Raw genomic sequence first — 25,779 nt, 5'->3', positions numbered from 1 at the left:
CCAAATGCATTTTCATCGATTTCGAGTTATTGATGCAGTTTGGTTCAAAATTGTGTGCTCTTTCGAAAGAGCCTATAGCATCCAGTACTTTGTTTTAGAAATCAGGAGGAAATCCAGTTTTTTCGCGAAAACTTAACACGTAGCCTTATGTATGGGACAAACATCAAATGCATTTTTCTCAGCTTGCTATTTTTGCATATGGGACATTTATGCGAACATGGGCAGTACAGCCTTTTAAATTTTAAATTATGAGAAAAATGAGTTTTTCTCAGTGTCAGCTTATTGACACTCATTTTTTAACTAATAATATATCTGAATTTTCTTAAAATCAAAAAAATACCATTGTGATTGCGGCAGTGATTTTTCCTTCAATCAAGAGCCTTAACTGAAATCAAATGAGACGTGAACAAATTTAGTATATTTATAAAATTCAAATTTCAAACTTAACTTTTGTTAAAAATAAGCAAAAAGTATCACAAAATGCTTTATACATTATTACAGTAACGCTACTGTTTACTGTCATAAATATCAAAGAATTTATGCAAATATATTTTTTTACTTATGTTTCATGTCTTTTTCCGATTTGTGATCCCAAAGTTCAAAATTTTGTTAAAAGATTTATAAGCCTTTATTTGATTGCTGGGGCTTGTGATTTTTCATGGCAAAAAAATTAAATAACGCGGCATATTAGTTTTTGAAACCATGGATTTCACGGCAGTTTCTCGGCATTCTAGAGTCTGCTCTAAATAAACATAAAAATGTTTTATTTCAGCATGATTATACACAGAAAAGTGTCTAAAAAGCATGCAGTAGTTCTAAATACTAATAAAACCACTTAAACATATTATTTATTTTAATAAAAATGATTTTTTTTTTAATTATGCAGAAATTTTGTCAGCTAAATTATGATTTAGCTAATTAAATTTTACTGAGATTTTAGAAATTGATTTTGATAAAATATCTCTAATACGAAGCAAATCGTAAAAGTAAAACCCTCAAAATAAATATAATAATATTGCTGTTTATTTTCATAAATTTCAGCAAAAGAGATTTTTTGCATAGAAACAAAGTTTAGGCAAATTTTATTTGCAGGATTTTTTCATATTTATTTAAAATTCCAGAAAGTAATGATACCATACAAAATTACAAGTAAATTGTGTTTCAATCTGTATTGTATTTGAAACAAATCGACGAAAAACCTTCATTAGAATTATGCGGATTCAAGAAATTTTGCTGAAAATTTGCAATTAATTATCTGTACATCGAAGAATACTGTAATGACCAATAATGAAAAAAAAATCTGTTTTAAATTTGCCTTGATTTTTTTATTAATTGAAAACTTGTAAAGTGTACAAATAAAAAAATATAAAAAAATGCAATAAATGCTCTGAAAAGTATTTTTTCTAATAATTATTTGAAATTTCGCGGCATTTCGTGATATTAAATTTCACGGCCAGGGGCAAATTTCACGGATTACGCGGCTTCCGCGAAAACGCGAAAAATCACTAGCCCTATTGATTGCATTAAAAAAAAGGTGCAGGTGGTTATGTTCTACATGACCAATAAGACAAAGAACTTTGTACAAAACTCTAAAAAATCATTCTATTGTTATTTATATTTTTTTAATTCTTTGCCAATTTATTTAATCCTTAATAATTAATACTAATTTAATGTCTTCAATCATTGACATCTCTGTGAAAATAAATTGCCAGAAAACGAAACTATTGCCAAAACAAGTATGGTTCAGAAAATGTCTATCCCCCAGAAAAAACGGCATCCGGAAACCATGGACCTTACAACCACTATCGAAATGGCAAATTTCATGTCCAGTCTCAAAAACGATATTGCCCCAAGTCGCATGGTTTGATGAATGTCCCCGGTAGAACCTTCCCTCAGGGCAATGGCCACTCCAATTTGTGGCCAATCCTGTCAAAATGGCCATTTTCATTACCAGTATCAAAAACCATGAATTTTGATACCCATATTGCCCCAAGTCGCATGGTTCGATAAATGTCCTCCCGGGAGAACCTCCCTGAGGGCACCGGCCACTCCAGGTTGTGGCCAATCCTGTCAAAATGGCCATTTTCATTACCAGTATCAAAAACCATGTATTTTGATACCCATATTGCCCCAAGCCGCATGGTTCGATAAAAGTCCCCGGTAGAACCTTCCCTCAGGGCATTGGCCACTCCGGGTGTGGCCAATCCTGCCAAAATGACCATTTTCATTACCAGTATCAAAAACATGAATTTTGATACCCATATTGCCCCAAGTCGCATGGTTCGATAAATGTCCTCCCGGGAGAACCTCCCTGAGGGCACCGGCCACTCCAAGTTGTGGCCAATCCTGTCAAAATGGCCATTTTCATTACCAGTATCAAAAACCATGAATTTTGATACCCATATTGCCCCAAGCCGCATGGTTCGATAAAAGTCCCCGGTAGAACCTTCCCCAGAGCACTGGCCACTCCGGGTGTGGCCAATATCCTACCAGATTGGTCCCAACCCCATTGCCCTAAATCATTCTGCTTTTCGGGTGACCGTCCAACAATCTTTATAAGAACAGAATTCCTCCCAAGTTGGTGCACAACCTGTGTCTATCAATGTGTGGGTTGTGTGTGTCTGAGCAATAAAATTACCACCGTGGATCCGTCTCTGACGAAACCTCGTAAGGTACTGAAATTTTCTGAGGCTATCTGTTAGCTTAAATAGTTCGCATGAAATGTGGCAACCATGGTGCAACATTCTCGCGTGAAAGTTCCACGACAGCAAGAGAAAAAGCAAAATTTGCACCATGTTGCCACATTTCATGCGAATTATTTAAGCTAGCACTTAGCCTCAGAAAATTTCAGTACCTTACGAGGTTTCGTCAAAGACGGATCCACGGTGTAATTTTATTTGCACACACATCCACATTGATAGACACAGGTTGTGCACCAACTTGGGAGGAATTCTGTTCTTATAAAGATTGTTGGACGGTCACCCGCAGAATGATTTAGGCAATGGGGTGGGACCAATCTGGTAGGATATTGGCCACACCCGGAGTGGCCAGTGGAAGGTTCTACGGGACTTATCGAACCATGCGATTGAATATGGTATCAAATTCATGGTTTTGAACTGGAAATGAAAATGGCAATTTAGACCGGATTTTCACCCGGAGTGGCCAGTGCCCTGCGGAAGGTTCTACCGGGGGCATTAATCGAACCATGCGACTAGATGCAATATGGGTATCAATCAGCATACCCATATTACCCCTAGTCGTATAGTTCGGTAAATGTCCCCCCGGTAGGACCTTCCTCCAAGGCAATGGCCACTCCGGTTGTGGCCAATCCGGTCAAAATGGTCATTTTCATTACAAGTTTCAAAAACCATGATTTTTGATACCCATATTGCCCCAAGTCGTTTGGTTCGATTGATGTCCCCCCGGTAGAACCTTCCCTAGGGCATTGGCCACTCCGGGTGTGGCCAATCCGGTCCGGTAGAACCTTCCCGAGGGCACTGGCCGCTCCGGGTGTGGTAAATCCGGTTAAAATGGCCATTTTCAATAACAGTTTCAAAAACCATGAATTTTGATACCAATATTGCCCCAAGTCGTATGGTTCGATTAATGTCTCCCCTGTAGAATCTTCCCGAGGGCACTGGCCACTCCAGGTGTGGTAAATCCGGTTAAAATGGCCATTTTCATTACCAGTTTCAAAAACCATGAATTTTGATACCAATATTGCCCCAAGTCGTATGGTTCGATTAACGTCCCCCCCGTAGAACCTTCCCCAGGGCACTGGCCACTCCGGGTGACTCCGGGTGTGGCAAATCCGGTCAAAATGGCAATTTTCATTACCAGTTTCAAAAACCATGAATTTTGATACCCATATTGCCCCAAGTCGTATGGTTCGACTAATGTCCCCCCTGTAGAACCTTCCCGAGGGCACTGGCCACTCCGGGTGTGGTCAATCCGGTTAAAATGGCCATTTGCATTACCAGTTTCAAAAACCATGAATTTTGATACCCATATTGCCCCAAGTCGTATGGTTCGATTAATGTCCCCCGGTAGAACCTTCCCCAGGGCACTGGCCACTCCGGGTGTGGCCAATATCCTACCAGATTGGTCCCATCCCCATTACTCCAAATCATTCTGGTTGTCCGTTGACCGTCCTAACAATCTTCATTAGAACAGAATTCCTCCCAATGTAGTGCACAAACTGTGTCTTTCAATGTGTGCGTGTGTGTGTGTGAGCAATAAAATTACCACCGTGGATCCGTCTTTGATGAAACCACGGAAGGCACTGAAATTTTCTGAGGCTAAGTGCTAGCTTAAATAGTTTGCATGAAATGTGGCAACAGTGGTGCAACATTCTCGCGTGACAGTTCCACGAAAGCAGAAGGCAAGGCAAAATTTGTGAAGTGCTCTCAGCCAATCAGCAGCCGGGATTTTTCCTGCATTCATTTTTTATTTTCATCTTAACTTTTGAATACTTTAACAAAGTTTTATCAACTTTGTGAGGTAGTCAACTTGTACTTTAAGACTTCCCCTTTCGTTTGGTGGGTAAAACATAAAGATTGTTTGAATGGGGGGGAAGATATGAGCATTTGAAAAACGACAGAAAATCGTTACACTTTCGCTTCGCGAAATTTTGGATTGACACCCGTAGACAGTGCCCTTAGGACAAAGTTCTTTGTCAAAATCTATAATTGTTATATCTATTTTATCTGCCCTCTAATTATTTTTGGGAAAATTTTAAGGAGAAGACAAAACTTATATATTATTTTCATTTGCCTAATTGTTTTAAAAAATGTTTTTTTTTTTGTTTAGGATGATTTTATTATTGAAAGAAACTGACATTTAAAAAATGTCAGACAAAAAGTAATAAATTCCTGACCACAACAAAATTACACAACAAATGCCCAACCATCAAATCTCACTCTCGACAGCTCATCATCTTCTAGAGCTGTAGAGAATCGTATTTTTCCCCAGTCAGTCAGTCAATTATGAGTCACGTTGCGTTGATAACAGCCGAGACACCTGTCGACCAGGCAGTGTGTTCATTCGATTTGAATGTCGCGCGGTGCAGCATGACCTGAATCAACAAACGAAACTGCTTTGCGCGCTTTTATGGTGGAAGTGTGATAAACTCTGACTATGACTTTAATTCACACAAAAAAAAGTTTCCGAAGCAATCACCGAAAAAAAACACACTGAATTTGACGCTAATTGGATTTCGTTCACTTTTTTGTTCGTTGAATGGAATTCTCGCGTCGACGGAGGCGATATGGAAAATTCACACTTTTGAAATGTTGATGGCAAGGTAGTTGGCTTAAATAAACACATCGCCCAAAGCAGGTGCACAACCCCTTAAACATATTCCCATCAACGCCATTCAAATTCTTATCTCACAAAATCGGTTTGCAATACTTTGTTCTGCTAGCTATTGGAACCAACAAAAAAAACCTTCGGTATTTTCCCCTAACCAAGCGTTCCCATTCCGATGCGTTGATAGTCGGATACGGTAATTATCAGTTTTGCCACACCTTAAGACCACAATTAGCAAGTTGCTAAAAGTGCGAAAACTGATTCGCGAAATTAATGCATTTGGTTAGAGCACGCACACGATTGTTTCGTTTGAGGCTCATTTGGATTAATTATTTTATTTGAATTAATTTTTTAAATGTTTTTAAGGTCGTTTTGAAAAAAAAATATGTTCGAAATTTACAACAAATATGAACAAATTTAAGAACGCCATTTTGTGCAGCTCACAATGCCTCACATTTTGAACTTCGCAGATCCCCAAAAATTGATATCAATCCTGAGATATTCAATAAAAACCGAAAATACTTCGTGCATTGTCAGGTTGCCACTTCTCATATGAGCAGTTCTTTACGAAATCGATCTTTTTTTTTAAATTTTTGTATTTTTTAATCCTGAAACTTTTATGGTATGCCCAAAAAAACCATTTTGCATCATTAGTTTGTCCATATTATTTTCCATACAAATTTGGCAGCTGTCCATACAAACATGATAAATGAAAATTCAAAAATCTGCATCTTTTGAAGGAATTTTTTGATCGATTTGGAACGGAACGGATTTGGACGGATATGGATATGGATAAAGACTACACTCAAAAAACATGATACACGTTAAAAATGGTGATTTTATATTTAAATTTTTGACACTAAAACTTTATTTGCAAAATACACAATTTTTATTTTTTTATTTTTAGATATGTTTAAGAGGACATCATTTGCCAACTTTTCAGAAATTTCAAGGTCGTGCAAAAAATCTTTGAGCGAGTTATGAATTTTTGAATCAATTCTGATTTTTTCAAAAAATTGAAAAATTGGTCGCAAAAATTTTTCAAATTCATTTTTCGTAGTGAAATCAAATTTGCAATCAAAAAGTACTTCAGTGAAAATTTGATAAAGTGCACCGTTTTCAAGTTAAGGCCAGTTTTAGGTAACTTTTTTGAAAATAGCTGAGGTATTGCCATGCAAAGGTTTAAAAACAGGAAAATTGATGTTTTCTAAGTCCCACCCAAACAACACACCATTTTCTAATGTCGATATCTCAGCAACTTTTGGTCCGATTTTCAATGTTTAAATATGAAACAATCGTGAATTTGTTCGATCTCTTCGAAAAAAATATTTTCAAAATTTTTAAACCAATACTAACATTTTAAAAGGGCCAAACATTCAATATTACGCCCTTTAAAAGTACTTTTTGATTGCAAATTTGATTTTACATCAAAAAATGAAGTTAAAAAATTTTTGCGGCCAAATTTTTCGATTTTTCAAAAAAATCAGTATTGATTCAAAAATTCATGACTCGCTCAAAGATTTTTTGCACAACTTGGAAATTTCTGAAAAGTCGGCATTTGATGTCCTCTAAAACATATCAAAAAATAAAAAAATAAAAATAGTGTTTTTTTGCAATTCAAGTTTTAGTGACAAAAAGTTAAATTAAAAATCGTTAAAAAAAATTTTACCGTGTATCATTTTTTTCAGTGTAGTCCATACCCATACCTACAACTTTGCCGAAGACACCAAATCGATCAAAATATTCCTTCAAAAGATACAGATTTTTGCATTTTTGTATGGACAGCTGCCAAATTTGTATGGAAAATTATATGGACAAACTAATGATGCAAAATGGCTTCTATGGGCATACCGAAGGCACCAAAAAAGTTTCTGTCGGATTAAAAAATACAAAAATTAATATTTAAGAAAAAAGACCGATTTCGTAGAGAATTGCTCAACTCCAAACATCCAAATTTAGGCTATAAACTTACCAGCAACAGCACCGCCTCAAATAAGCACTCAAATTTAGGCCATTTACTGACCAAAAAGATCAAATTTAATGCACTTTTTATCATAATTTCTATTTAGCGAGACCATTTCTCATCATTTTGTCACTTGCGCTAACGTTATATTATCAAAGCGCTTGAGATATGAAATTGCTTCCAACTACCGGCAACATGTTCTTTTGAACATTATTTAGTCACTCACTTGAAAAATAAACACAAAAAATGAAAATATTAGAAAGCGTCATAAAAAAAACAAACGCGCCAAGTCTTTTGACGTTTGACTTTTGATGACCCATTCCAATCGAAGGCTGAAGAAAACCGAGCGAGAGCGAAGGCAAATAAAGAACAAAGGGTGGCCTCCAACACCACCAGCAGCGCCTGTTGGAGTGAGCAAGTGCTGCCAGGAAACTTTCTCTATAAATGCTACTTTTTGTGAGTGTTTGCTTAAAATTTCATCAGCGCTGGAAGAAAAAGAACTAAGCTGAAAATAGGAAAATGGGCGTGGCCCAATGCATTCTCGATTGATTAGAATGCATTTGGGAAATATTTTTATGAAACGCTTGTAAAAGGAATAGAATAACTTTTAGTAAATGTGAAAATAAACAGAAATGTCACTTCTAATATGAAAGAAGTTTCAAACTTGTCGTGCTTTTTTGACACACACTGAAAGTTGCTACAAGTGCGATAACTGGCCCAAGGAAGCTGTTTGACACTCGTACATGCCAAGCTACTGTTAACATATTGAATTATAACTCGGGACTCCAGCAACCAAACTTCAGCACAATGCACAGAATGGTCAACCAAACAAAACGTGTTTGTTTTTTGTTTACATTGCGTGCATTCGGTTTTGTTCATTCAAGGTCAACGTGTTTCTTGGAACGTAAAAAATCTAAAAATCAGAGTTGACGAACATTTTTAATATTATTGGAAAGGTATTTTGAAGACCATTTGTGTGAATCAAACCCTTTTGTACTCTACCAATACCCAATCTTTTCAAACTTTCATTGCACTAACTTGCCTACAACACTGAAAAAAAAATGGTGACCAAGCCCACTAACGTGTCGTGTCACGAAATCGCCGTTTGTCAAATGTCACTGCAGTTGCCCACCCGTTTCGGAAAGCACACTCATCGATCGTAACATTGGTTATCTTTCAACGGCGAGCGCTAAAGGCTATGATCTCTCGGGGCGTTCGATTCCGTTTGCCACAGATTAATTACAATCATTAGCAACGATCGATAAAAAAGGTGGAAAAGCAGCAAAAAGTCCGCACGCACCTTTCTTCGGCTCTGGCCAAGCTACGCGGAATTTGATTTATTGCCAAAACCTATCCGTTTTATGTCGTACAACTTGCTCGGCTCTAGTTGGACCGCTTTTAAGTTGCGATCAAGTTAGGTGTCCAACTAGCGGAGAGCACCCGTTCATCAACAGCGATCAGCAGGTTGATGATTGCGAATAAATTTCTTTCCTCGATTCTGGCCAGACAGACAGCGAGGACCAGCACGAGAGTAACCTTTGTAACATTGGCAAGCCGGAACAGACAGCGAGTACAGCAACGACCTAAATATGTTGCTTCTAATTCGAATGATTTGTTCGAGGCAGCTGTCTGCCGAAAAGGTTTATCCTCCGCGCATTTACACAAATTAGCCGTGACAGGGAACACAATTTGCTGAAAATGTGTGACTACAGCTAACAACTTAATGAGACAATGTTTGTACTGTTGTAGGACATACCTTGAAGCAAAGCTACACTGTGTGACTTGTGAACGCTTATCAGTTCTTGGTTAAATTGACTCCAATTATGACTTTTAATTTGTAAAGACAGTATCGACAGTACGTTATACATTTTAAAAGTCAATAAACCATATTTTCTCTGTGACTCACTGTGTGCCAATTTTCGCCCATTCCCCAAAGTTCACAGACGAGGTTTCGACAAAAAACCATCGTCTATCAATCACCTCCGAGTTGTTTTTCGATTGGGGCTTGGCTTGGTATAAACATGTGCGAAATCAAAAAAAGTATCGCGAGCGAAATGAGAAATGCCTTCCCGCGTTTAAAATTAACTTCCAGCCGTTTATCTGACAGTCCGCGAAAGTAATGAGATTATAATTGACCCCGCAAGTCGTGGGACGTTGCGACTTGGATGTGGCGGCGCCATCCGGTGCCTTAAACATGTTTCTTTCAGTTTTAGCAAAGTCGTGTCGCCGAAATGATGTGCAATATCCGCTGGAGGTACATTAAGGTGGCGACAATGTTGCAGAAAAGGGGGGAATCCACTTAGTTTAAGTTTAGTCGTTGTAATCTAATTGGGTAATTCTCCGCCAACTCACACTGCAGTTGCCCCGACCCCTCTTCGATTGGCGTGAAACTTTGTTCTAAGGGGTCACTTTTGTCCCTGATCACGAATCCGAGGTCCGTTTTTTGATATCTCGTGGCGGAGGGGCAGTACGACCCCTTTAATTTTTGAACATGCGAGAAAAGAGGAGTTTTTCAATAATTTGCTGCCTTAAACGGTGATGAGCAGGGTTAGTGAAATTTCACGATTTCGCGGACAGCGTGAAATCCGCGTGAAAATGTAACGATTTTTCTCAAAATATTTTATCAAACTCAAATAGGAATAAAAATAATCGTAAGAACTACTGTAGAATCAAGCGAGTGAATAACTTTGTTCAATTACTAATATAGGGTTAGTGAATTTTGACGATTTATGTCCGCCGACGGTATAAAACTCTTGAAATTTATCAATTTTCTCAAATCATTTTTTTTTCAGATAGCATCATAATAAATATTTCAACAATAAAGACTATTGAACTAAATTTTATTAGTTTTCAATTGAAAAGCTTGATTCGAACCATTTGAAGAATTGTTCAGGTTTTTCAGTATTTTAGAAGGTATAATTTTAGAAGAAACTAAAATAATTCAGCTTTGTTTTATTCAAAATGAAATAAAGAGTATTTTTTATCTTCGAACCTTTTAAAAAATGAAAATTTAAATAATTTTAACGACATTTGACTATTTATTAGGGTGTAGGGTGGATGATTCACATGAAAGTTAAAAATAGCACCTTTTTCGTTTTCTGTTCTTGTTTTGAATAAATATTTCTATTTCGCTACCAATTATATTATTTTTGCCTATTGATTTTACATTAAGTTTTTGAAAAAGGAGATGAAAACCTTAAAAAAATTGAATGGACTAATTGTCGCGGAAAATTAAAACTATTTCACTCATTTTGGCTGGACAAGATGGTTGAATCTTGCTCTGATATGAAATTCAAAAAAAAATGTAAACTGATAAAACAGAAGCAAATCAGCGAAAACTTTTTAGCTTTATTAGTCGAATATTAAAAAAAAGCAGTTCAACAAATGATAATATGCATGCTTACATTTTGTTTCAAAATATAAATAGAGCCCATCCATTAACCAGATGGTAAATTTTTTGAAAATAAGGAGATTTTGTTTGTGACAAGTTAGAATTTAGTAAGGATTTTTTTTAGTTTATTGAAGAATAATATTTAATGAAGCATAAAAAGTAGTTTCTGTGATTTCAACAAAAGATTTTCAGAGTTATTTTAACATTTTTCACGTTCCGTGAAATTTTGTGTTTTGAAATTGAGGTCCCCGTGAAATTTTCTATTTTCGAGCGTAAAAAATCACTAACCCTAGCTGATGAGATAGAAATTTGGTGTCAAAGGTACTTTTATGTAAAATTAGACGCCCGATTTGATGGCGCACTCAGAATTCCGAAAAATACGTATTTTTCATCGAAAAAAAAAAACACTTAAAAAGTTTGAAAAATTATCCCATTTTCGTTACTCGATTGTAAAGTTTTTGGAACATGTCATTTTAAGGGAAATTTAATATACTTTTAGAATTTACATTGACCCGGATGGTTCATTTTTCTATTTTGAACAAAATTTTTCATTTTAAAATTTCGTGTTTTTTTTCTAATTTTGCAGGATAAATTTTTAGAGTGTATTAATATTGTACAAAGTTGTAGAGCAGACAATTACAAAAAAATTGATGTTTAAACATAAGGGGTTTTGCTTATAACCATCACGAGTTATCGCGATTTTACGAAAAAAAAGTTTACGAAAAAAAAAGTTTATAAGCAAACTTTTTATGTTTAAATATTTTTTTTTTGTAATTGTCTGCTCTACAAATTTCTAGAACAATATTACACTCTAAAAACCCCTGCAAAGTTAGAAAAAAACACGAAATTTTAAAATGAAAACAAAATGTTCTAAATGAAAAAATGACCCTTCCGGGTCAATATAGATTCGAAAAGATCATTAAAGTTCCCTTAAAATGGCATATTCCAAAAAAAATTACAGTCGAGTAATGGAAAATGGGAAAATTTTCAAAACTTTTTTAGTGTTTTTTCAATGAAAAATACGTTTTTTCGGAATTCTGAGTACGCCATTAAATCGGGCGTCTAATTTTACATAAAAGTCTCTTAGACACCAAATTTCTATCTCATCACCCGTTCAGGCTGCAAATTATTGAAAAACAACTCTTTTTTCGTATGTTCAAAAATGAAAAGGGTCGTACCGCCCCTCCGTCACGAGGTATCAAAAAACGGACCTCGGATTCGCGATCAGGGACAAAAGTTACACTTTAGAACATAGTTTCACGCAAATCGAAAAGGGGTCGGGACAACTTTTCCCGATTTCGAGTGAGGTGGTAGAGAATTACCCAATTGTTTTTGTAATCTATTTTTTTAAATAAATTTTAAATACAAATTGAAGTACGAAAAATTTAAATTTGGTGTAACATTTTCCTCAAACTTTGTTAGGGAGCGGCCGTGGCTGACTGGTTACGGTGTTCGCTTTGTAAGCGAATGGTCCTGGGTTCGATTCCCATCTGCTCCCACCGAGAAAGCATAGGAAATATAAATCTTGGATCTCTGAACATGAACGAAAAATCAAAGTCGCTCGAGTCGGGGTTCGATCCCTCGTCCTTTGGATTGGTAAGCAAAAATGCTAACCACTCGGCCATCGCGACTTGGTGAGCTATGATTGGAATTATGAATACTGTTACTATCAACTATATACGTGCTGGGTCCTTGTCCTTGCCCGTGTGGATCAATCGGACCGCGCACTGGACTCACAACCCAGAGGTCGACGGTTCGAATCCCGCGGCGGGCGCTCTAAAATTCTTTGTGTAAATATGGGTATTCGGCGCCGTCGCTCCGTGCCATACTTTCATACACTTAGAAGCCCAGGGCGGCGAAGTCCTTGTAGATAAAAGGAAGACACTAGTGGTTGGTACTAGCAATGGTGGCCGAAAGCTATAAAGTCAACTTCGTTTTTTTTCCCTTGTCCATTTGACAAGGGTTCGGAAGTTCTAAATAACGTTTGAATCCGATTGGTGCAAACGTTCTTCAGGGTGGGGCTTGTCGATAAAGCTGAAGTACCTCGCGCTCGGCTAGCCAGCGTAGAAATGGGTCACCGAAGCTCGGCAGAGCTAACACCTTTCCAAATGCCTATGTGAGTTATTTGCATGTATAGAATGTAGATCTGGAAATACATGGAAACAACTCAATTTGTAAGAAGCGGCCGCGTGGTCCCGTTTGGTTGGTTGCACACACACACACACACACACACACACACAACATTTTCCTCAAACTTTGTTTGTGTGATGATTTAAATTTCCCTGCTTATGTTGCAGATTAACAATTCGCAAAACATAGGCTAGACTAGCTGAGTGCAATAAATTAGATCCATAAATCCTGCCCTTGCAAAATCCAGGCTGCCATTCATCTCGATCGCGCAGCCATCAATCTATCGATCGATTTATCGACGTGGTGGCGCCCTGCCTTTTCCACTCTAAGATCGACTCAGAAAAGACCTCGACGACCTACACCACACATTTGCGCTAAAACTAGACCAAGTCCCACCTTAAAAGCTCTTAAGGGGGGCAACGCGCTTTTTTCATTATTGAAATTTCGCAAACATTTAACAATATTTTTATTACACCCCGCGCAAGCACACTTTATTGCAATCGCGCGGCGCATTTCCTGAGTGATTAATTCGTCCCTCGTTGACGCCGCCGTAATTAAACATTCATGATCGCGCTAAACGACGGCGACGAACGCCAGTGGTATCGATGTTTCCCTTTCAACAGGTTGAGCTACGCGTTACAAGCGCCTTAAGATTCGACTGAGGACTAAACGTAAGAATGTAGTTAAATTTTTTAGCAATTTTTATTCTGACTAAATATCAAAAAATTAAACAGATTTTAAAGGATTTTTTTAAAATTTGTCTTCAATAATAAAAAAAATCCTAAAAATTTTGACCACCCAAAATTCCACTGTGCAACACACGTTGAAGTGCACAGTAGCGCTGGACAGGTGGACATGCCACATTGGGTGCTACCGTTGTTGAAGCCCGATCGACGGCCGACGTCGTCACACCGCAGAACTTGCTGGTAATAGAAGGCTCGAGGGCCTACATGATTAGTTGTACATAAATGTTTAATTGATTACGATTATTTTATAATTGGCAGAGGAAGAAAATCGATGCCCGCAAGCATTAGATGACTTTTTTTGCGTAGATTGATACAATTTACTATTTTATTTTTTTATTTTATTTAAATTAACTGTTAAAACATCATTCTTTAATTAGAAATATTTCACAATTTTTACATTAATGCTTAAATCATGAACTTCGAAAGCAAAATTCCAGATGATCTGTTTTATTCCAGTGAAATACTTGACCTGAAAAGTAAGCGGAAACATCGAAATCAAAACAAACTGTTAACTCTGCCAGCTGTGTAAGCAATCCAGCTATCCCACATTTTATTGATGTATTTTGGTATGCCGGAATTAACGCGAAAATGCAACAAATCATTTCAGTGTTTCAAATCGATCAATGTTTTGACTATTTTAGCTGCCTTGCGTAAACAAATTTAAAATTATTTTGAAAGCATCACGTTGTTTGAGTTTCAAAAAAAAATTCAGAAAAAATTGATTGAAAAATTTCATTTTCTTTTTTTTTGTATTTTTCACGCAAACAAACACCAATCAATAAAGCGACATTTATTGCCCTTCTGGCTCAAGCAATCCTTCCTCGCTCTATTTAGGTATCTGATTGGCAAAACCACCGCCGATTTCACCCTCGATTTGCTTAGTCATAAACGGAGTTTATTAGGACCCTCTTAGTAGTGCTAAAAACTTGCCAATTTAGCATTTTATTTGTTTTGATTTGGCCCGCGGGGCAGGGCACAAATCGCGCGATTATTGGACCCAGAAAATCCTAAAAAGATTAATTTTGCGCAGATGCAAGAAAAACAACTTTATGATTCACGGCTGCTAAAACTAAAAACACAAGTCAGGAGGCAGGCCCCGCTCTATCGAGCAAACACAACTGTGGTCTATTTGATCCAGATTTCCATATTTGTCGCTAAAGTGGAGCCCCCGAAGTGTATTGGCACTTAGCTGCTTTTTGGAACGGTGAGCAGAAATGTCGAGGTCTACGGATTTTCATGGACTTGGAGCAATGTTTTTGGGGTTTATTTTGGGAATCAGGATAAATTCTTACAATATGCTTATTAAATTCAAAACTAAACTTTATCTAAAACTGAATTAAATTACTAGATTGTGAATTTAACACAAAACCATTGCCATAAAAAGTCAGCTTTGAAACTGTCTACAAAATAATCATAAACATAGAAAAGGTTAATTTAATTAAATATATTTGTTGTCACGAAATTTCTAAACAACATAAAAATATATCTTGCTGTCCTTCTAGAGAAGCGAAAAGGCATTTTTTAATTACCAAAAATAACAGATTTGAAAATCAATACCTTTTAATAAAAATTGAACTTTTCAACACTTGTATCGAAAAGTAACATTTTTCAATATTGTTTTGTTTTGAACGGCGAATTCACTTAACACATGAATGACATAAAATTCCATTCATAAAGCGTTTTTTTAATTGCAAAAAATGTTGTAAGCAACTCGTTGCAAAACTTGATTTTTTCAGCACTCGTCGTATTTATCCATCGTGGGTCTCGTGGCGCAGGGGTAGCGGCTTCGGCTGCAGATCCCGATGATGCTATGAGACGCGGGTTCGATTCCCGCCTTATCCACTGAGCTTCTATCGGATGGTGAAGTAAAACGTCGGTCCCGGTTTCTCCTGTCTCGTCAGAGGCGCTGGAGCAGAAATCCCAGGTTAGAGGAAGGCCATGCCCCGGGGGGCGTAGTGCCAATAGTTTCGTTTTTTTTTCGTATTTACCCAACTCGGTAAACCTCGTTAGATAAACGTTCGACTCGTGCTGAATAAATCGACTTTTTGCGATTTGTTGCTTAATAGTAGTTTGTGCAACAAGTTACAAAAAGAAGGTTTTTTAAACGCCAGCCGTTCATTTATCCAACGAGGTTCACCGAGTTGGATAAATACGACGAGTACCGTAAAACGGGGTGACTTTTCAGCAAAAGAAGAGTACAAATTAAATACGTACGCAATGGTTTGAAATCATACTGACCGTGGTAGAGAAGTGTTCAAAGTACCTCAACAAAAACTTTTGATAACATTTTGAAAATTTTAAAAAGTTAGTAAACTATAATAATGAAAAAAAAAACTGAGGAAAGATATTATTTCATACTTAAGAAAGTGTCATGGTTTTCTCAATGAACATGATTTAGAATAGGGAAACGGAATGCATTTTCGGATTCTTTAGACAATTTCCCACTAAGAGAAGGCAAAATAAGTAAGTGAATAATAAATAATATATGTTTTAGTTGCACAATTAAAAATAAAAATCTCCAAATTTATGGAAAATGTTAGTTTAACATTTTTTTTTTGTAAAATGTGAAAACTTGTGATTCGTGCTTCGAAATCAGTTTAAAATGCAATATAAATCAATAATTTTACAAACAAAACTAGTTTTAACGATTTTCAGGAAAAAATCGAATATTTTTAAATTTAACCTTAAATTTATATGTAACTTAAATAACTAAAAATAAACAATAATTGTTTTCTAAAAAGCTATATCAGCAACATTAGTGATGATTTTTACAAGAAAAATTATAATTATCAGAGTCACCCCGGAATTCAAACTAAGAATTTTAAACGTAACTATTTTTCTAAACACTGTTGAATAAACTTTATTTTTTCAAAAATAGTGCTTGGACTTTGTGGGGAGACTTGATCCCCTTTTTAGTATCGCACATAACTCTGTCAATTTCTCACCCAACTTTGAACTTTTTGCATGAATTGAAAGCTTAAACATTCAACTATGTTTGGCTGATAAAGGTATTTCATCAGATAAACTCTTCGAATCTTGCCAAGCGTTTTAAAAAAATATTTTAAACCGGCATTTTCAAAATGTTGGGGGTAATTTGATCCCCCTTTCAACATTTTTAAGAAATCTTAAGCAGAATGTTTCTTATTTATCCAAACTGTTAATTTTCTATAAGTTACAGCAATTTCACATTAAACCTGTACGTTTGTGTTCAAAATATAACAAGTCTAGCATGCAAAATATTTAAAAACTTAAAATTTTCTCGTTTAGACCAAAATTGAGCATGTTTACGAAAGCTGGTAATTTTTGTTTACAAAACTTTTGAAAAATTGTTCAAACTGCAGTAAGTTATGTACAACTATACTAAAGGAAACTATGTAAGAAAACCCAACCCAATTATTTAATCTTGAGGCTGATTCCAGTGACTGTAAAAATGCAGGGATCAAGTCTCCCTAAACGTAACCTTACCTGCTGGAAAATATTACAAAAATAAATCGAAATCCTATCAAAGTCACTCCGTTCACTCCGTTTACGTTCACGGTTACGTTTTACATTTTTTGCAATTCCGAAAACACCCTTTGAGTCGAATTATAAGTCAAATGTTTGTGTTGTTTGTCAATCAACGATTTAAATCAAAAAATGTTAAAAAGTATTACTTTTCGAAACAACACTCACACTCTTTTCTCGTTATACCTGGAGCCCGTACAAATTATGCCTTCAATGAACCTGTTTCTAGTATGTGCAGGGTTTTTGAACGTTGTTACCCCTTTTTCGATTTCCATTTGTCTCGTCCCCGTCTGAAGCATGATATTTTTAATTTTCTCAGGGAAGCATATGTGTTTTGACAAAGGTTTAGACCGGTTTATTTTTAGTTAGTTTTATTTATTTATTTATTTATTTTTTACATTGTGCTAGTTTAGTTTGTTAGCTTAAGTTTGATTGTATATATCCTCTATGTCATTTGGATTGTAAAATCTGTTGATAATAAAAAAAGTAAGAGGTTTTGTGCGTATTTGAGAAGGACCCATCGGTAGGCGTTCCACTCAAACGGGCTTTTCCCTCATATAAAACAAAAAATAAAACAAAAAGTGCTAAAATGTCACATTTTCAGCTTCCATTTCAATGCTGAAAAGTTGATCTTTTCAGCATTTATTTTGAAATGTGCTATTTGATTTTGTTCTTTTTGGTACAGAATCGAGAATTCGAGAATGACAGGAAAAGTATGTATTGTAAATAAAATATTTTAATATCTTTCAAAAATCTTGACTTTTTTAAAAATGAAATAGCATATGAAATAAGTAACTTATTGTAATCTAAATATTTGAAAAGATATCAAAATCATGCAAAATCAAACCAACATTTCATTAGTCCAAAACTACGTTGTTTTATAAGCATATATTTTCGAAAAAAGCGTTTTTTAAATCATTTTTTGATAAACATGTCTTTAAAACAACAATAAAATAAATAAAATGAAACCGTACCTTCAGTTTGTTCAGTTTTAATTGGTTAAATTCGCTTGGTTTTGTTCGGTGACAAGGAAAACACTATTTTCTTTTCTTGCGACGTTTCGACCTACTATTCTTCGGTTCGGATTCTCACTTGAAAAGCCATATATTTTATAATGCTAATGCTAGGTCATGTTTAAAATGTCAATAAATGAAAAATGAAAAACTTATTTGAAATGTTTGTAATGCAAACTAACATTTTTAAAGGGCGTTATTTTGAATAATTGGAAAACTTTAATAAGTTAACATCAAACTTCAAGTGGCTATACCTTGAAATTGGTGCACCTGGCTAAAATTTCTTTTTTTTCGATTCCAAATTTCATTCTGCAATAAACACCGGTGTCAGACAAAATTTTGGAGTGAGATTTCTATTTTTTTAACACAACTTAAAAAATAGAACTGTGCAGCATTTTTTGTTTGTACTTTTCTACACCCAACTGGCAGTCGCATGATTGTGATGCATGGCGGCATGAAAGTATATCAGAATCTGCATGAAATCTGTCCTCATGCATTTTTTGCGATATAGGAGTATGACATTTTTGCCCGTTACCGACAATTATCGACATTACCGACGGCTTTTTGGTTGTATTTCACAAAAAAAAACACTTAGCAGAACGAGGATTGAACCACCAACTTCTTGGTTACTGATCCGACACGCTACCACCGCGCCATGGACGCTTGATGAAAAGTGAGTGAAAGAGCACCAACATATACTTTTCTTTGGAGTGTTGCTCGGGGACGGGACAGCTTTATATGTGTTGGTGAGAACTGCAGATCGCTGAAATTTTTACACGCGGGCAAAAATGATCCACGGGCTTGCTGCAAAAAATGTTATAAAATATGACATTTTCTGCAGCAAATCCAATGTTGCAGATTTTGAGATATATTTTTCCTTTGGGTGTATGGCTCAAAATTTGCGGGGGTTTGTCTCTTAAGGGGTTACATACATGTAAATCGGCAAAAATGTTAGTGGTTGTAAATCTGTTTCCAGGACATTTTAGTATACATTTCCAACTACAAACAAATTTGAAGACGTTTGATTGTATCATTGCCGAGATATAGCTCTTTGAAGTAAGCAGTTTCAAAAAACGGTTGCCACGATATCTCAACACTGCTTTGACCAAATCGGCTCAAAATTTTGGTGAAGACTCGTTAAACTGGTTTCGTGTGCATGACGAAGGCCGATTTTCAAAAAGATCATTTTTAAGAAAGATAAAAATATTTTTATGTTTTCCATATTAAAAAATCTTTAGTTTTTGATTTTTGTATTTAAAAACAAAGCAAAATTTAAAAATCGGGATTTGTCATACGCACGGGATATGTCTTGAGAGTCTTCACCCGTAAATCAACTCGGTTTTTATAGAAAAACGCTCACAAAGTTTGACACTTTGCTTTACGCATGGCAAAATTTCAAGCTGAAATCGTCTGTTACTCAACTAAATCATAATATATTTTTGTGAAACTTTCAGGAGTGATTGGACATCATCTTTTTAGTGGATTTAACAATTTTCTCGAACGTGAAATTTTGAGTTTTTCTACCTGTATGTATCCCCTTAGAAAAGATTTTTTTTTGGGAAATTGATTTGGTAAAAATCAATTAATTTGAAATTGACATTTTTTTCTGAGTTCCTATTATTCTGAATAATCTTCATCAATACATACAACTTTGCCGAAGACAACAAATCGATTAGAAATCGATATTACATACGTCTTATTTTTTGACAAGAAAAATGTTTTTTTTTTTAGAATTTATTACGACTTATAAAATTTTGAACCAAATCGGTTCAGGTTTAAGAATCGCTATTGATCGTTAAAGTTTGTATGGGAAAATCACCTGAACACCTTAGGGGGGGATTTAGTGATTGTCCACACTCCATACAAATAAGATTTGTTTTGTATGGAAATTGTCCACGAGGAGGGGGGGTCTGAACTTTCCAAAGGTGGTTTTAAATGCATCGGATTTTGTTTTTGTCGAAGACTGCAAAACGATCCGAGTTAACCCTGGAGAGTTACTAGCGATTAAAGAAGACGATTTTGAATGATTTTCTTTTTCACCAGCTTTAACAATCTATAGCGTCCTTAACCGAACCTTTACCGATTTGGCTGAAAAATCGCATAGTTAATTATCTTTACCAGAAGAATCGAGCCAGGCGATTTTTTTTATTGTCACCCTATTGGATTTTTCGGTCTTTAAAGGCCCTATTAATATTACCAAGTCAAATAGAACAAAAACGAAACTTTTAAGGATGTTTGACATTTCTTTTTTTTTTCGTTTGCTGGACGTTGACATGATTCTCTTCCAATGCTTACTATATTTTACATTACTTACTCCCCCAGTGAAGGTACAAAAAACATAGATTTTTTTCAATTGAGTCTTTATTTTGCATCGTTCTCTTCTTCGATGGTTCCTTGAATATTGACATCCGGAGAGTCGGCTGTAAAATGTTTGGACAGCATTATTAAAGCTTATAGCCAAACACTAAAATTTTATGTTTGTACAAAATGCTCGGTTGATGGGGGGAGCGGCCGGGGCTGACTGGTTACGGTGTTCGCTTTGTAAGCGAATGATTCTGGGTTCGATGCCCATCTGCTCCCAACGAGAAAGTTAAGAACACATAAATTTAAAATGTTGAATATGAACGAAAAATCAAAGTCACTCGAGGTGGGGTTCGATCCGCCGTCCTTTGGATTGGTAAGCAAAATTGCTAACCATTAGGCCATGACGACTTGGTGAGCTTAGACTGGAATTAGGAAAACTGTTACAGAGAGCGAGTTGTGGCGCTATAACCGCGGCAAATAGTGTCCAGGGCATTCGTGGAAATACAATGTCCCATCCCTGAGGGTCCCGGAGTACCAAACCTTCTTAGCATGGTGCTCCCAACAAATACAACCAAATTTCGGAGCATATGGTGGTGTGTCTCCACGCTTCTTCCTCCCTTGTCGATTCAGAATTGTGTTGTTGTTCGAACACTCAGTGCTCAAACTCAACCCAATTACGAGTCATCTCTGCGATACGGCTTTACGCAGTAGGCCTGGCCGCTTTAACGCTTGTGATGTTTCAATGCATTCCGATGCAATGGCGCACTGCAAATGTTAATAAATGACAAGAAGAGTGCTAGGCGTCATCTAACCTAAGGCACTCTCCAGGATCCCTTCGAAAGATTGGCTGCGCTAGGGTCTGATTATATTAGATTAGATTAGATTGTACAAAATGCTCGGTCGATGGAATTTGAAAAATGAAAAACCTTTTTAAAAATCTTCTCGAGCTCAAATTTCTATTTTAAAAAAAAAACCCAGAATATCTGTACATCTATTATCTCTGCCTATAATTTGCCTAAGACACCGAATCGATCAGAAAACCTTACTTAAGAAATATGAATTGATCAAGTGTTCAATATATTGCGAAAGGCTTTCGTTTTTGCTCAATAAAAGTTGGAAAAATACCTTATTCAAAAATAACCATATTGCTTCGAAACCCGCTAGCTATCCAAATTATCATGATTTATTACCAAATTTTCAAAGTCAAATCACTCTAGAACCCTCTAATGTAAGAAAATAACCGCGAGTGCGAAAATAATTGATGGCTTCCGATTCTAATTCCGCACACCTCTTCGGGGAAAATCCTCAAACATACAAACACATACACTCTTTTGCCTTCCCATATGATCTAACTTGGTATCTGTTTTTCTCCTCTTTTCCCCCCTTTTTCCAGATATATTTATTTTTATGCCACCCGCCAGGGTTCGCACCGGCCAAGATAGTGTGGATGCGCGTGTGTTTTGACGGGCTGTGCTTCGCGTCACGGCGGCACCCGGCCGCGGCCGCGGTCGAGCAGGAGACGCAGACGGTCCTGTGCGGCGCAACCGCACTCGACGGGCCGGCCCTCGCGCGCCTCCTCCGCTACGCAAACTTTGCCGCCCCGACCAACGGGCTGGGCGTCGGTTTCGCGGCGTCGCCGCCGTCGTCGGCAGTTGCTTGCTACGGTTCCGCGGGAAAAGACCTCGATCCGAACGTCGTCAAGTCGTCTCAAGTCTCGGTCGCCGCCGCCAAGTCGCCGTCAAGTGTCGTCGCGTCAACCCGGTCCGCGCCGGACAACACGATGAACGAAAACAACAACGTCGATTCCAGCAACGTCAACCAGCAACAGCAGAATGATACCTTCAACAACAACCTGGCCGCAGCCGGGGCCACAATCGCCGCCGGGACGGTTCCGGAACCGTTCGGCGTGGCGAGCCTCAAACAGATGGTGCTACTGCAGGGCGACCTGCAGCAAAACCTGTACATCAACGATCCGGCCACGCTCGCTCTAACGCCGCGCGAGCAGGAACTCCTCAAAGTGATCCAGGCCCGGGACATCCGAATCCGCGAGCTGGAGGATTGTCTCCGGCTGAAGCACGATGAGGTCGCCGAGTTGCGAAGCCATCTGGACAAGTTCCAGAGTGTGTTCAGGTCCAGTGGGGGAGCGACCGGGGCGTCCCCCGGCGGGAGGAAGTTGGGAACCGGTGGGGGAGCTCAGCGGCAGCGTGCGCAGGGTATTTCCGCCGAACCGCAGCGGGACATTTCGGTGCTGGAGCTGATGCACGTGGCGTTCCCGAAGTACGACAAGGAGGACAGGTGAGTCGATCGTTTTCGTTGTGCTTTTGGAATTTCCGAAGTTATCTGGAAGATTTTTTTTGCTATATTAAAATTTTCTTTTGTATATAAGCATAGGGGTAATTCTCCTCCAACTCACACAAAATCGAAAAAAGTTGTCCTGGCCCCTCTTCGATTTGCGTGAAAGTTTGTCCTTGATTACGAATCTGAGCTCCATATTTTGATATCTCGTGACGGAGGGGTGGTACGACCCTTCTATTTTTGATCATTCGAAAAAATACATTTTTTTCAATAATTCAGCAATAATTTGGTTTCGAAATATGGTTTCAAAGGGGCTTTTGTGTGATATTGGACGTCCAGTTTGATGGCGTATCACAGGATTCCCAAAAAAATGTATTTTTAACGAGAAAAATACAAATAAAAAATCAAAAATTCAGCCATTTTTCGATACACAACTATTTTTTTTTACATTTCATTTTATGAGAAATTCAATGTACTTTTTGAATCTGTAATAACCCAGAAGGTATATTTTTTTTCATTTAGAACAGCAATTTTCATTTTAAAATTTTGTGTTTTTTGTAACTTTGCAGGATTATTTTTAAGAGTGCAACAATGTTCAACAAAGTTGTAGAGCAGACAATTGCAAAAAATAATAATATAGATGTCGCGATTTAACGGTTTTTTTTAAAGAGTTGGTCGTCGTTAAATATGGCCCGCGACAGACACGAAAAACAAAACAAAGAAAAAAGGTCAACTTTTCCGTAAAAAAAAAAACAGAATCCAAAAGTATTACTTTTCAATACAATTGCTCAAAAGTTAAACTCTTCATTACGGTTTCGATACCGTTAAATGTAATGACTAAACAAATGGACATTTGACTTAAAAGTAGTTAGTGATGATACTTTGAAATTATTATGATTCGAGATTTAAAAAATATATTTATAAATGAGAATAACAAGCCCTGGTTTTGCCATTTAAAGTAAAAAGGGATTGAAAATGCACACACATCAGTTCCAAATTTCCGTTTCAATAGTTTTTAGAAAATCAAAGTTAAAAAAATATGATTTACGAAATTTGCTGTCGAAAGGGACTTTCCATTTTTTTGTTATAATATGCCTTTTCGAAATTATAGCCATTTATGCAACAAATTCAGGTGAAAATAAGTTAATTTCTTTATTTAAAAAATGTCTATGAAAATAAGATTCTGTTTTTTTTTTGTATAAATACCATAAAACGAGGTGACTTTGATAGGTTTGAGATTTTTCCACAACATGAAGAATACAAATTAAATATGGAATCTATGGAATCATACTAACCATGATGGAGAAGTGTTGAAAGTATTTCAAGAAAAAGTTTTCATATAATTTTGAAAAGTTTAAATAGTTTGTTAACTATAATTAAGAAATGATTTTGAAATATAATTAAAAATAAGCTTCAAATTTATAGGCATTTTCAACAGAACAAATTTCATATAAAAAGTGAAACGTGTTTTGAATTCAGTTCAAAATGCAATATGAATCGATAATTTTATAAACAAAACAAGTTTTATCGAAATCCAGGCAAAATTATGACTTTTTTTTAACAATTATACCTAAAATTTATTTTTTAATTAAAAAGCTTATAAGGGACCATCCATAAACCACGTGGACACTTTTTTGGAGATCTAACCCTCTTACTCCTTCGTGGACATTTGTTCATATATAAAAAAGTTTTTTGTCAGGAGCGTGGACAATCGCCATATCTCCCCCCCCCCCCCTTAAGTGTCCACGTGATTTATGGATGGTCCCTAAACAAAGTTACCTAACCATAAACATTGTTTTTTTTTCTTATAAACGTATTAGCCTTAGCGAACTTTAGCGATGGTAAATTTCACGTAAAAATAAAAATTTTACACCTAAACTCTGATTTTTACAAGAAAAACTATGACTATCAAAGTCACCCTGGGATTCAAAATAAAAATTTTCAACGCATCTATTTTTTTAAGCACTATTGAAAAAACTTTTTTTCAAAACTATTGCATGGACCTTGTGTGGCCTACCCTTGTACATGTTTTAAAAACAATAATAATGAGAAAAACCATAACATTTGGAAAATATTCCGAAAATAAATTGAAATCTTATCAATATCCCCCGGTTTACGGTACCTGAAATGCTGTATAATCCCTGATACATAACATGGTATTGAACTGAAATTGAGAAAAAGGAAATTTTTTCCAGCACTTTTAATATTTCAACCAAGGGTCCTGATTTTCGGTTCAATGAACAGAAACCACTCACTCATCGCCTATCCATTCGTCGCCTATTCTAACCCGCTAGCATTCATGAGCGAATGATACTCGCAAGCAGTTAGCGAGTGGCCCGAACTGTTCACTCAGTGAACAAATAGGGGAACAGCATCTAATTCCAGCGTGCCTCTAATGTTGGCAGGTCAGAACTTTGACATGCAATTAAAGCTAAATAAAAGCGTTTTCAACTGAAATCGAGTGATAAATAGCTCAATAAGAAGTGAGCAAGCAAGTTTCTACCAAAAGTTTTGCAAAATTAGTTGTTTAAATAGTGAAAATCAGCAAATTGGATGGAGTTAGGAGCGAGAGCTTAACCTGCCAAAGATACGAGAATTTCCCCTACATCGTGAAAATTTTTGCCTACTCCGTCGCTCGACGACACTCACACACTACCATGCTCAGCGAAAAGCCACTCTCACAAAAGGCCAGCGCGGCAGTCTTTTTGTCTTCACGCCCTCAGTTTACCATCAATTTAATTTTTTTCTTGGTAGAAGTTTCTTTGAATGGTGTCTATAATGTTATGAAATCAAAATAAATGCACAATTTAATTGATAACATTGATTTTAGGCAACCCAAATCAATGAGTATAACGCAGCGCATCAGAGAAAAAATGTTTTCAGTTCAGAGTGATCGGCGACGTTCGGCCTACCTGAGCCGTTCGGAGACTGAGCCGATCAGAGAGAGAAGGAGAGTAGAAAAGAGAGTGTTCGGGAGCGAATGGTTTCAAAGTGACAAACAGTAGGAATTCATCAGGGCAGTATCGCGTCGCCTGCTATTTGTGCTCGCGAATGGAGTGGTTGATTTTGAGCAATCAGGACCCTTGATTTCAACTTACAATGTATCGGTATTTTTGGTCAGATTTT

The 25,779-nt window shown here is 36.7% G+C and overlaps 1 protein-coding gene across 4 annotated transcripts in view; it reads left to right on the top strand.

Moving 5' to 3' along the window:
- The window catches only part of LOC6037080 (cGMP-dependent protein kinase, isozyme 2 forms cD4/T1/T3A/T3B), a 289,426-nt gene that overhangs the window by 30,491 nt on the left and 233,156 nt on the right, over positions 1 to 25,779 (top strand). For all 4 annotated transcript variants that reach the window (XM_038255436.1, XM_038255435.1, XM_038255437.1 and 1 more), the window contains exon 5: positions 21,752 to 22,653. In XM_038255436.1, the coding sequence (XP_038111364.1) occupies positions 21,806 to 22,653 (848 nt within the window). In that variant the 5' untranslated portion in view covers positions 21,752 to 21,805. The remainder of the gene's footprint in view (positions 1 to 21,751; positions 22,654 to 25,779) is intronic.

The sequence above is a fragment of the Culex quinquefasciatus genome, chromosome 2, assembly GCF_015732765.1.
Source record: "Culex quinquefasciatus strain JHB chromosome 2, VPISU_Cqui_1.0_pri_paternal, whole genome shotgun sequence".
NCBI lineage: Eukaryota > Metazoa > Arthropoda > Insecta > Diptera > Culicidae > Culex > Culex quinquefasciatus.
The sequence above is the reverse complement of the archived record's forward strand: the minus strand, read 5'-3'. Positions and strand labels throughout refer to the sequence as shown.